Source organism: Neolamprologus multifasciatus, chromosome 7, assembly GCF_963576455.1.
Source record: "Neolamprologus multifasciatus chromosome 7, fNeoMul1.2, whole genome shotgun sequence".
NCBI classification, from domain to species: Eukaryota; Metazoa; Chordata; class Actinopteri; order Cichliformes; family Cichlidae; genus Neolamprologus; species Neolamprologus multifasciatus.
Window position 1 is genome coordinate 49,212,913 of NC_140445.1, and position 12,125 is coordinate 49,225,037.

The 12,125-nt window shown below is 39.8% G+C and overlaps 1 protein-coding gene across 1 annotated transcript in view; it reads right to left on the reverse strand.

Annotated features, from left to right (window-relative positions):
* Window positions 1-2,821: 2,821 nt before the first annotated feature.
* shisal1b (shisa like 1b) overlaps window positions 2,822-12,125 on the reverse strand; it is a 38,780-nt gene continuing 29,476 nt past the window's right edge. Inside the window, exon 5 of the mRNA XM_085165672.1 lies at window positions 2,822-7,299. Coding sequence (XP_085021798.1) covers window position 7,299 — 1 coding nt within the window. The 3' untranslated portion in view covers window positions 2,822-7,298. The remainder of the gene's footprint in view (window positions 7,300-12,125) is intronic.

Sequence of the window (12,125 nt, forward strand, 5' to 3'; positions counted from 1 at the left end):
CCTTTGCAGACCTTCAAATCACAGCTGTAGCATTTCAAAGATGTAACATTTAGCCTGCACTGGGTCTCTTATTTTGAAATGTGACCAGATTCTGTATGCCTGTGCGCGCTGCCTTACTTCTAAACATAACATAGTTCTTCTGCTCAGTAAACCAGGTGAACATTCCTAAGCATCACTTCTACAAAAAAAAAATTTCAACATCATATTCTGTGAAAAAAAGAAGTTAATATCACCTCATAACAATATGAATATTTTTATTTGTATCTTATTTGACTAAACAATGATATTCAATAAAGGGAGAAAATGTAATTGGTTTTCATTTATTGCTTTAATTGAAAACAATTACAGAATCGTACTATACACAAATAAATCCAACTCATACTTCATTCTGTTGCTGTAAGGTCCTCTGTTACAGTAGTTTGGTGCTGTTTCTAGTATAACATGAGTGCTCATGAAAGCTAGGATACCATTAATAGTCACATTAATATCTGCTACAGATGGATCCTAATATGGGGCAGCATTACAGAAGATCCGGTGTGAGCAGATAGGGCATTGGAGAGTGCAGATCTAATGGAGTTTTAATAGATAAATGTTGGCAGGATGTATCTCGGGCTCCTCAATAACAGCAGGATGTGGAAATCCAGACAATGGCTTTTAAATGGTGATGGATGCTAGCAATTGGTTTAATATGTGCAGATGGGAAGATTGTTGGTTACTGGCATACAGGCAGGCAGAGGACATAGATGGATCGAGTGAAGAAAAGGTGACAGTATGAAATGGTCTCAAGAGCTGAATGTTGCAGGATGACTGGCAGAGGTGCATGAGAGTTGGTACAGAAGTACAAGTCAGACCTTATTAGGAGAGCTCAAAGGGACCTTGACAATGTGATAACAAACTTCCTGGTTGCTGGGGTCTTTGTTAAAAGCAAGGAGCAGCAGGTGTCTGATTTGAAGCGGGGTGCTGAGCCCTGACATTGTCTTTCTCTGGCGGTCTTTGCCTTAGTTTTTCACTGTCAGCTCATTCCTTTAATGATGTTTCCCCGTCGACCAGGTGTGGATGTGACTCCGGCAGCTTGAAAAGGTCACTGCCTTAAGGCTGAATGCATCATGTCATAGTTTATTGACTGGCTGTTAAAAAAAAAAGTTCATCCTAAGATTATGAAACCCAAAAGTTGAAAAAGATGGTAAAAGGTTATCAGTGAAACAAAAAAAAACAACCTCCAATCACCTTTTTTAAGAGACAGAAGTTTTTTTTGTTTGTTCCCCAGACTTTGATTAGTCACAACATTTTCCAATCCATTAGCTTGTGTAAATTATTAGCTAATGCATATATAAAACCTCTCCTCTTTTTTTTCTATTCTTTCATTTTCATTTCAGTGTGTGGATGATGGAGCTAATCATAATTAACTATCTAGCCAGCTTGAATAAAGTATGCTAACAACAGTTGTCAGTGCAGCTGGCAGAAGGCAGGGTTGCCAGAAAATTGAAATGTGGTGAGGAAAAATAGAAAATGGATAAATTATTAAATGTGAGTCCAGAAGATAGGGAAATTAAAACAAATTATCTAGTGACTAAGAGAAGGTTAAATGAATTTAAAAAGAAACACAAACTCCACAGCATTTCTATTGACATATTCAGACAAAATTTCTGATAGCCTTTTCTTCAGGCTTACATAGGAGCTCCCGTTCCCACAGTGCTTCTCAAAACTTTGTATGGATCAACCCACTGAGCCAAAAAACCCAAAAGAACAACAAAACCCCCCAAAGGACAAAGACCTCCAGGTGGTATCGTCAGAATTTGGTGTGAGGAACATGAAAACATGGATCAATCATACCTTGCGTCAATGCTTCAGACTGGTGGTGGTTGTATGGTGTAGGGCAGCGGTCCCCAACCCCCGGGCCTCGGACCGGTACCGGTCTGTGAGTCGTTTGGTACCGGGCCGCAAGAATTGAGGCTCAGATGTGAAATGTATAGTTTTCAGGGTTTTTATCGTTTTCAGTGTTATTTTGTTATCGTTTTTATCGTTTACTCGGTTTTCCTTGGTCTTTTCACATGTGTTATGAATACATTTTTTTTCGGTACCGGTACTAGTTTTTTTTTTGTTGTATTTATCCGCGACACCTTAAAGGTGGTCCATAAAAATATTGTCGGGCATAAACCAGTCCGTGGCGCAAAAAAGGTTGGGGACCGCTGGTGTAGGGGATAGCTTAGTATCAACTGAGCATCATTTAAACACCACAGCCTACCTGATTATTGCTGCTGATCATGTCCATTGCTTTATGAACTAAGTGCACCCGTCTTTTTATGGAAAGGATAATGCACCATGTCCAAAAGTTCTAGTCATCTCACTCTTCTTGAACATGACAATGAGTTCAATCATCCTCCACAGTCATGAGCTCTCAGGCTAACAGAAGACCTTTGGGATGTGATAGAACAGGAGATTCCCATCATGGATCTCACATCATGACAGACTATGTCAACATGGACCAGTATCCAATATGAGGATTATTTTCCAGGTAGATCAAAAGACAAAAGGTAGGCCTTTGTTTTTTAGCGAGGTATACCTAATGAAATGGCCTCTGTTGGTGTGTGTGTGTGTGTTTTTTCATGTTTATACATCTTTGTGAGGACCAAAAACTGGAATGCTACTATACTTATGGGGACAAAATGCCTGTCCCCATGAGTTTGAAGGCAGTTTTGAGACTCAAAGTGTTGTTTTTCCTCTCAGGGTTGGCTTTAGCCTAAGGGTTAAGATTACGCATTCATCCCCCCCCCCCCCCCCCCCCCCACACACACACCAAAGAGCACTTGACACAAAGGCATTTAAACACACTGGAAAAGATAAAACTTTATTTCTCCCTGTCGTGACAATACAAAGTCAACAAGTGCAATAACAATCGAACTAAAAACGGTACTGCTCGCTCTATCTAGTAGGAAATACATAGACAGAACGTGGTGCACATTATCATCATCATCACCACCACCACCACCACACCCAAAAAGTGAGGTATCAGCCACTACAAAGCTTCTTTGTACAGGTGGGTATTCAACTGTAAGGCAACTGTTACCATGACAACCTGGACAGATTGAAACAGCTATGTGCTTCCTTCTTCCCATCCTTTTTTTTTTTTTACTGTAAATATTACTTCATATATATATATATATATATATATATAAAATTATAATATATAATATATAATATATATATAATTTTTTTTGACATGGGAAGAGGGTCGAGCTGATACGATTTACAGTACCACATCACATCAGGCCAGAGTCAAGACTGTTTTCAACAAAACAGAAAACATCACAAAACATTAAAAATGAAAAGAAAAGAGAGGAGAGGAGAGATTCCTCGTATATGTCTCTTGAGGGAATCCATTTGTGACCCTGCTACTGCTTGTCAGAGGCAAAATGAAGCTTTTTAAAATTCCCTGGGTACGACTACTGTATTACATTATTGGTGATAAGAACAAATGTCCTGTTCCTTATTACAGGTCAAAACACAGCACAGAGCCCTGAAAGCGACATGTTCTCGAACGTATCTGATTTTTTCCCCACTTATCCAGCGTTGGGGACTAATTAAAAATCTCTCCTGCCCTGTTTGCTACTGCTGTTCACACTCTGGGAATAGAAAGGCAGCTCGAGGGAGACGGCAAGAGAGTGTAATTTTGAACCACTGCTGATCTCCAGGCCAATTATTTTACTTGGACTCATCCTGCTTCTCTGCTCCTAAAAGCGATGGCACAAGCCTGCGTGTGTGTGTGTGCGCACACGCGTACACACACACACCTAAACTTTAGCTATTGAAATGGGGATTAACTTGCTCTAACAACTCTACAAATTTGAATATTATTGCTGATAACTGAGGATGACGCTAGCAAGTCCCATTTACAGCACTTGACCACAGTTCTGTTAGGTTCCACTTAAACTTCATGAAACAGAGAGATGGAAACACGAAGGCAACAGACAAGTCTAATAGCTGGCTTTTTTGTGTTTCTGTTGGTGTATTTGTGTTGAGTCAGCCAACTCTTAATGATTAACAGTGTGTGCTGTTAGCTTTCAGCGCACATGCAAAGTGCTCCATGTATAAGCTCAGCAGCTGCCAGACTACCAGATGCAAGACTGGAACAGACAACCCCCTACCCACACACCCCCCTACATCCACCAACCCCCCCACTGTACCTACCTTCTGTCCACCTGGTCGTCACACACTGTCACTCATATAAAAACTGGCACCGCTGCAGCTGCTTTGCATGCTTTTCCCCAAACACAAAGGACAGCATTTATGGATAGCCAAGAAAGTAGATCTCAGCAGCTTTGGGTAACAACTTTACTGAGACTATAAGAGGTAAAACAGTCAACTTTTTCCTACTCTAATAGCCAGTTGATTTATTGATTAATTTTGTAAAAATGACCAACATTCCCCAGTTTTCATATTCCTTCCTTCAGTTTCCATCTTCCTGTGATACTTAAATACTGATTGCTAAACTTACTTATTTTTTTTTCCACTTTTTTCTCTGAAACACAAACCAAGCGATTCATTCATCTGTTGATAAAGCAACAGGCAGATTCATCAATAATTAAATCAAATCTTTAGTTGCAACCATCTCTAAAGCAGTGTAATAATTGTTTCACTTTTTTGTCAATCCAAAATCCCACACATAGGGGAAATAATTATTTTCTCCTTTCCTGAAATCATCTTTTCCTGAATTTAAAATCCAGGGGAAAAAAACAAATCACATAAAAGTTCTAAATATATTTGCATGCCTTTGAGTGAAATAAATGTTTGATCCCACAAATTGGCTGTGTGCCCAGCACACGAGTCCACACAATCAGTTTCTTCCATTTCAACCTCACCGTGACCATAGGTAAGACCAAAGAGATGTCCGAGAATGTCAAGGACAATATTGTAGATGTGCATGGAACAGCATGTCCCTCCATCTCAAGCTCAATGCAAGATCTTGTCTCATGAAGTGAGGATAATCATGTCAAAGGTGGTGAATCAGCCCAAAACTTCCTGGGAGGAGCTTTTTATTGATCTGAAGGCAGTTGGGACCACAATCGCCAAAACACCATTGGTAGCACGCAGTGCCCGCAAAGTCTCCCTGCTCAAGAAGGCACATGTACAGGTCCGTCTTTTCCAGTGAACATCTAAATGATTCAGAGAAGGCTTGGGAGAAAGTGCTGTGGTCAGATGAAACCAAAATCAAGCTCTTTGGCATCAACTTGACCCTCTGTGTATGTAAGCTGAGTATGACCCAAACATTACCATCCCCACAGTCAGGCACAAAGGTGGAAACATTGTGCTTTGGAGCCATCTTTCCACTAAGGGTGTGGGGTGACTTCACCACACTGAGGTCAATGGATGCAACAACAACAGTCCACTGGCCACTTAAGAGCCAGAAGATAGGCTGTGGATGGGTCTTCCAGTAACCCAAAACATACTGTACTGCCAAGGCAACAAGAAGAAGCCCCTTAAGGTTGTGGCCTAGCTAATCTCCCAATCTCAATCCTAGAAAATCTGTGGAGGGAGACGAACTTTTGTTTGAGTTGTAAACTGGCAGCCAAGAAACCTTAAAGGATTTATAGTTTCTGTAAAGAAGAGTGGGCCAGAATCCCTCCTGAGATGTGTGCAAAAGCAAGCACTAAGTCATGTTTCGCACAAATGAAATACTTATTTCACTCAATGAGGTGCAAATCAATTTATAACTTTTATTTAATGTGTCTTTGTTTTATGGATTTTTGGTTGAGATTCTGTTAAAATGAAACTACTATAAAAATTAGAAACTGTTTTAGATCTGAGGGATAAATAAAACAAAGATTTAAATAAATAAATACCATACTGGTGGCGGTTTGAAATAAGAATTGACAGTTTTTGCTATGAAATACACTGAGCGTTAACGTAAAAAGTGTGCAAGAGTTTCTTTTAGTAAGAGATAATCATGTCTTTTTTCTTACAGAGCTGACAAAAAAGAGTTCATTATCCAGAAATATTATATCTCCATTTAACTGACATCACCTTCTTATTAAATGCAAACTGAGCCAAAAATTCTGTGATACACCTCAGTGATTACCCATTGCTCATTTAGCTGACTCTGATTTTTACATACCATGTGATCCTCTGGTTAAGCTTCTGTACATTATTGCTGACAGTGAAAGGGGTTTACTGATATTTCTTTTGGAAACATTTTCTGTTATGGCTAGTTACTTACAGTTGCCTGTTACCAATGTGGAATTTGGAGCACTTCGTATAAAGAAACTAATGGATATTATTTTACGTCATATTGCTAATGAAGCTGATCTCAGGCAGACCTAATAACGAGGAAGGTCAAATAGGTCAGTGGGTGATGTTATAGAAAACTGTCACAAACTCGTAATTTGATAAGTAAGGGTTTCACTCAGGTCTTTAGGCTCTTTGCCAAGGGATATGGATATGTGTAAATTAGCATAAAGACTGTGGCTGTTATGAAGGCATCCCTGATCCTCATTAATGCTTGTGTGAAGATGGAAAACCCTCATATTTGAAGTTTCAGCAGTTTATTTTTATGGCCTTACGTCCTTTTCCGACACTGTTTCAAGAAATCGCTTGCTTTGCAGAAAGGAGACCAAAAACATTTTGTATAAGATGTTTGTTTTTCATCGTGGCTGCAGAGGCATTTTTTCTGGTTTCAGTAGGTAACAAAAACATTCTACTCTAAGTGAGATGCTCAGCATCAACCTAAGCCATTACATAATCAGATTGTTAGCCACTCATATATTTTCTCTGACTAGTTCACATAAATAAATCACCAAATAGATAACCCACAACTGTGTCTAACTGCTACTGAACACAAAGTGACACAGCAGTTTAATAAACATGTTATATCTAGAAATAAGCTTTTTTTTTCTTCTTTTTTTTCTTTAAATAGACAAGCTTTCTCACTTGCGAGTACAGTTTATCCAGTTCATCTCGGATTTGTTTGGGGTACTCCAGGCCTTGGCAGATACTTTAGGGAATCAGTTAAACCCTATAAGCAGATAAATGCATCCATCTCTCCCTTCTGTAGAAGCAGCGATACATTCGTCTGTGTGGCTTTCCAGGCTTTCTTCAGCTGTTTCGCCTGATTCTGTTAGTCTGTGGGTATTTTGTGCTCATTAGAAAGGGGGCAGTAGTCACTTCTAGCTACTACAGTATGGCTAGCCCACCAGTGATGCTGTGTTTGTGGTCCAGAGAGGGGTGACTGGGGAACATCTCCTCTGTACCATGTAAGGAAACCAGGTGTTGCTACTCTTCTGTTTATCCACTCACAGCATCATTCTGCCAGAAGGGGAAAAAAAGACATAAAGTATAAGAGTTCATTCTTAAGCTTGTAACATATAGAATTACAGGCATTTTTTTAGTTTTTTTTCTGAAGCTTTCAGCCGTATATTAACTTTTGTGTGCTAAGCCTCAAGCTAAGTCCTTTGGCCATCATCAACATGGTGTGTTTGCAGATCTGAACCCGAAGGAAACTGCATACTAGCAGTTTCAGATAGCGACTTGTCTGACACGAGAGATACCTGCAAAAAGATTATGTCGCATTAGTCTCCTTTTTATTCTAAATCACAGTATTTACAGTATTTTTAGTCACTTAAAACTTCTGGTCAATGCCGTAAACTGAGTTCAGTTAGCATTTTTCCATAGAGTTCTCCATAACCGGGCAAATTTTGAAAACCAGCCCTCTGCTGGCCTTTACAATAAAATGCAGGTTAAAGGCGCTTCCACACTGGCTTTGCATTTCACACTAGACAGGTGTGCCCATCTTTTATACACTGTCTATGAAATCAAAAGAACAGTAGGATCATTTTCTCAGCCTTTTTTCTTCCCAGCACCCTGCTGGCCATTAGAAATGATTCAGTACACTCCCGTGCTGGCTTCAGTTTTCAGACCTGAAAGTGCAGTGCCAGTCACAACACCACCAAACACAATCTAAGGCAGTTTCATACAGAATGGCTGTTAGTGCTGGATAATGTAACCACATGTACCTTCCCTTAGCTGTGGTTTCCAGTTTTCATTGTATTGGTTAAGTGGCTAGACACTGACTGAATGCCAGAGGAACATAACTCTAACTGTCTGGGAAACAGAGGTCATCTCAGGACTAAAACCTGGCTTTAGGAGAAAACAGAGAAAAGCACTGATTTTAAATATCAGCTATTATCCACCTGTTATCACATGACTAAATTTACATACTCAGGTCACGTGGTAACAACCAGACTTTATCCTTGGTAACTCTCATACGACAACCACTGATGAACACCATGAGATGATTTAAAACAATGGAAAAACTAGCGAGTGAAGAAGATGGTATTTAGGATAGCAAACATGCTTACATATTTTAAAGATCTCATAGAACTGGAGCCCACAGAATGAAAATGGTTGATACATTGTGGATATATTGTTGCTTTATCCTCTCCAAAAAGCCAATTTATAGCCCAGAGTGCACATGTCTGTATCATCAAATTCCAGAGTAGCCACAAAAGTTGTTTGGGAAAAACTGGCAGGATCCCGGACAACAGAGACTCAAAACTTAATACTTTTAGCTTCATGGATAAAATTGCCTCAGTGTGTGCTCTGTGTTTCATGGTCCACACTGATCTTTATATAACAACATATTGGCTTTAAAATGAGCTCAAGGCCAGAAAACACAAAAACTAATAAAATGGGCCAGCTCTGCTTTTCAAAAAGCAGCTAGCTTCACAGGAATATTTTACAAGTCTGTAATTCTTGTTAAGACTCCCACCACAGCTCTATGAATCACATCCACCAACTGAAAATAATTTCTGCTGCCCAAACAATACAACTGCAAATTAATGGGAAAAGAAAAATTTCCACTTTCCACACCTTAGCAGTGATTTACCCTCCATCCTTGTAGGGACACAGAAATATTCTTTTATCAGCAGTGTGACACAGAGTGCTTTTGGTTCTTGAAGGATACTTGACTGCACTTTAGAGAAAATGCAAAGTAAATGTGTGAAAACACGTCTAATAAAAGATCACAAACACAAGCACAAAAATAAACACAGAAAGTTGCACCAACCCCATCTTGCTTTTGGCAGTGCCAGACGTCACTGCACGACTTTCAAAGAGCTAAACCTGCTCTTCTTCTCTTTCCCTTTTAGCAGAACTGTCTGTGCGTCTGCCTGTCTTTGTAGCATCTATGATGTTAATTAACTCACACCACATGGAGTGTGTTGCTTTAATTGGACAAGGTCTTGGCATGCTGCTCTGTGGACAGACAGGCCAGGAATAATTTCATAATGTACAATTACATTATTACCTCAGAAAAAGGGAACCAGTGAGTTCAAAGATGGATGTGAATATTCAGGAGACAGAGGTAGGCTTTGATCACACTGACAGAAAAAAAAATGTGAAAAAATGTGAAATTCTGTTTTAGCCTTCTGGGTCTATCTGAGTGTCCTGTGCAGGCAGCTCAGCAGGTGTTTAAGTGCAGGTGTCGGGCATGCCTACCTGTGACCGATCTGATGTAACAGACAGACTGCTCGAGTGGCGGAGGTGGCGTTTACTAGACTGGGCTATAACGCTGAGTCACTGGTGACTGACTGTAAGAGGCAGTGTTACAAAGGCTGGTGAGTCAAGTATATGTTGAATAGGCTGACAGATGCCACCTCACCTAGACCACTCTACCCATGGCTAAGCTCAGCTGGCCCAGTAAGCTACCAGCCTTGAGTGAGTGGGAGGTTGCTGGCATGAGGTGCTGCTCTAAGTCGGTGCCAAGTGATTCATCGGCCGCCAGGGGAATCTGTGTGACGTGTTCTGCTCAAGTGAAGTGGTGTCATTTGATGTTGCTCAACACCTCATTTCTCCCGCTTTAATCTAAGACTTCTCGCTGATGCTCAGCATATATTAACCAGAGTTGAGTTATGTATTTTTAATTTTACCACCAAACACGAGCAAAAAAGAAAGTAATAAAAAATATGCTTTTTTTTGCCTTCCCCAGATTGCACACTTATATTTGCTGGGCAAGTCTTAATCAGCACTGACTGAAGGCAAACTAAATCTAGCTAACATATGCAGTAAAAAATGCCAGACTGAATGACAGGAGCAGATCACATTTGTTCCAATTATGAAGTGGGGAGCGTCAAAATGAGTACACTACACAGGAATGTAAAATAAGTGATGATATAGAAAATTCTCACTGCAACTTCTTTTAAATCTGCCTTCTAGTGTCATGATGCTGCTCAGTACCACTAATTGCAAGGAGGTGGACAAGCAGGCAAAAGGGGGATGTGCAGATACTGGGAAGCCAGCCAAAGCTTTAATGTCCTAATAGCTGCGGGTGGACAACCAAGCAGGGCTCTAATGCTGCTGAACTTCCAGGAGGGTTTTAGTGCTTTTAAAGAGCTACATGAGAGCCCTGCTAAGATGAGTGACGCCAAAATGTTTTTATGTGGCAATGTGATATCTTAATGGGTTCCCAGTAGTTTTTGTGCTACCGCATCCTGGTCATATGAGCTCAAGCGCTACTTGATCTATGTTATCCAGGACACATTAACCCTCTCAGGCTCAAGTTAAACTTTTTGTTGCTAATGCACAACCAAGTCCTGCAGTGGTACTTCTGAGTAAAAAAAACCTCATAAAATATGCATGTGGGGTAATCAGGTTGTTAGTTTTTAACTGTTGCAAATCTGCAACGCCTGCCTTGAGAGGGTTAATGTGAATGGATTTTAAACTGGATACTGAGTGCTAAATGTGAAAATCATTACCGCTATCTGGTAGCACATCTGTATGGTAAACATAAGACTACACCTTTATAGTTTAACCAAGCATAAAGAAAGGAAATGGGGAAAAATGTTTCCCTGCCCAGATTATAAGTAGATGAGATGAGATGATTTTGAGTTGTCAATGCTTCCTTCAGTTTTAAACAGCTCCATGTGATCATCTGCTAAGCCAGCTATGATAATTTAACCTCTATCGCCTGATGGTTTTAACTCATTCCACGACCACTCTGAGGCCTCCAACACCACCACCTTCTCCGGGTTCACGTCCTCGCAGGATGACCCCTCCTCTCAGTGTGAGAGCAGCAGAGTTAAGGATGACTGCTACTACTAAAGTTACTGTTGCAACGTGCATCAAGACAGCCACCATAGTTTAATAGGTCAGTTATGTATTTATTAGGTTGTTATTATTATTATTATTATTATTATTATTATTATTTTATTACATTTATATGTATATACATATACATTTTACTTTTATAGTATTTTTATTATTTTATTTTAATTAGGTCTAATCATTGTGTATAAAGATTAATCAGGTGACCATTTAGGAATCTTATTTATATGTTCCGCTTTGACCTAAACACAAATATTAGAATGTTTTATTGAAATCATGATTTAATTTTCAGCTCATCCACCCGAAGAACTAATGAGCTGGGAAGACGTCTGTCATCCATCCATCTGTCAATAATCTACAAGAATCGCTGACATTATGAGTCAGGATTTAATCAAACTTATGCACAATGATCACCCTCGAGGTCAGGGTCATATTTGTCGTTCTCAGTGGATTTGAATTCTCATTAGTTTGTGCAATACAGCCAGCCAATGATAGGAAAACTTATCACTGCTTTCTGTATTTCACACATTATAATAACCTGTAAATTACAACGGATCATGTGCCAGATGAGCTGCATCAGTGATGTTCTAGTTTTTTCTATTTTTTTCTCATTAGCTGAGCAAGTCCACAATCTTTTAAGTGCAGAAAGACTTCCTTGAACTCCTCTTAATAATCATTTGTTTAGGTCATTTGCAGGGATAAGGCGTCCCCAGGCCAGTAGATATAAGGCACATAAAGGTCCAAGCCAAACAGCTCCCACATAAATATGTTTTTTATCAAGCTAATGGACAAACTATAACTGCCCATCCTATTCAACACTAGGATAAGCACTTGAACTAATAGCGTGTAGAAAAACAATGAGCTTGCAATAGTGTTTTTCACAAATCCGTTGTTTCCACTGAGTGACATTACCCTGTGAGTAAACTCTGGTTGGAAACAAACAGTGTGCCCTCCCTGTAATGATAATCCATGACTCCTGGTGTGGCAGGCTGATCATTCGTCTCTCACCTGGATCATACATCGTTAGGTGA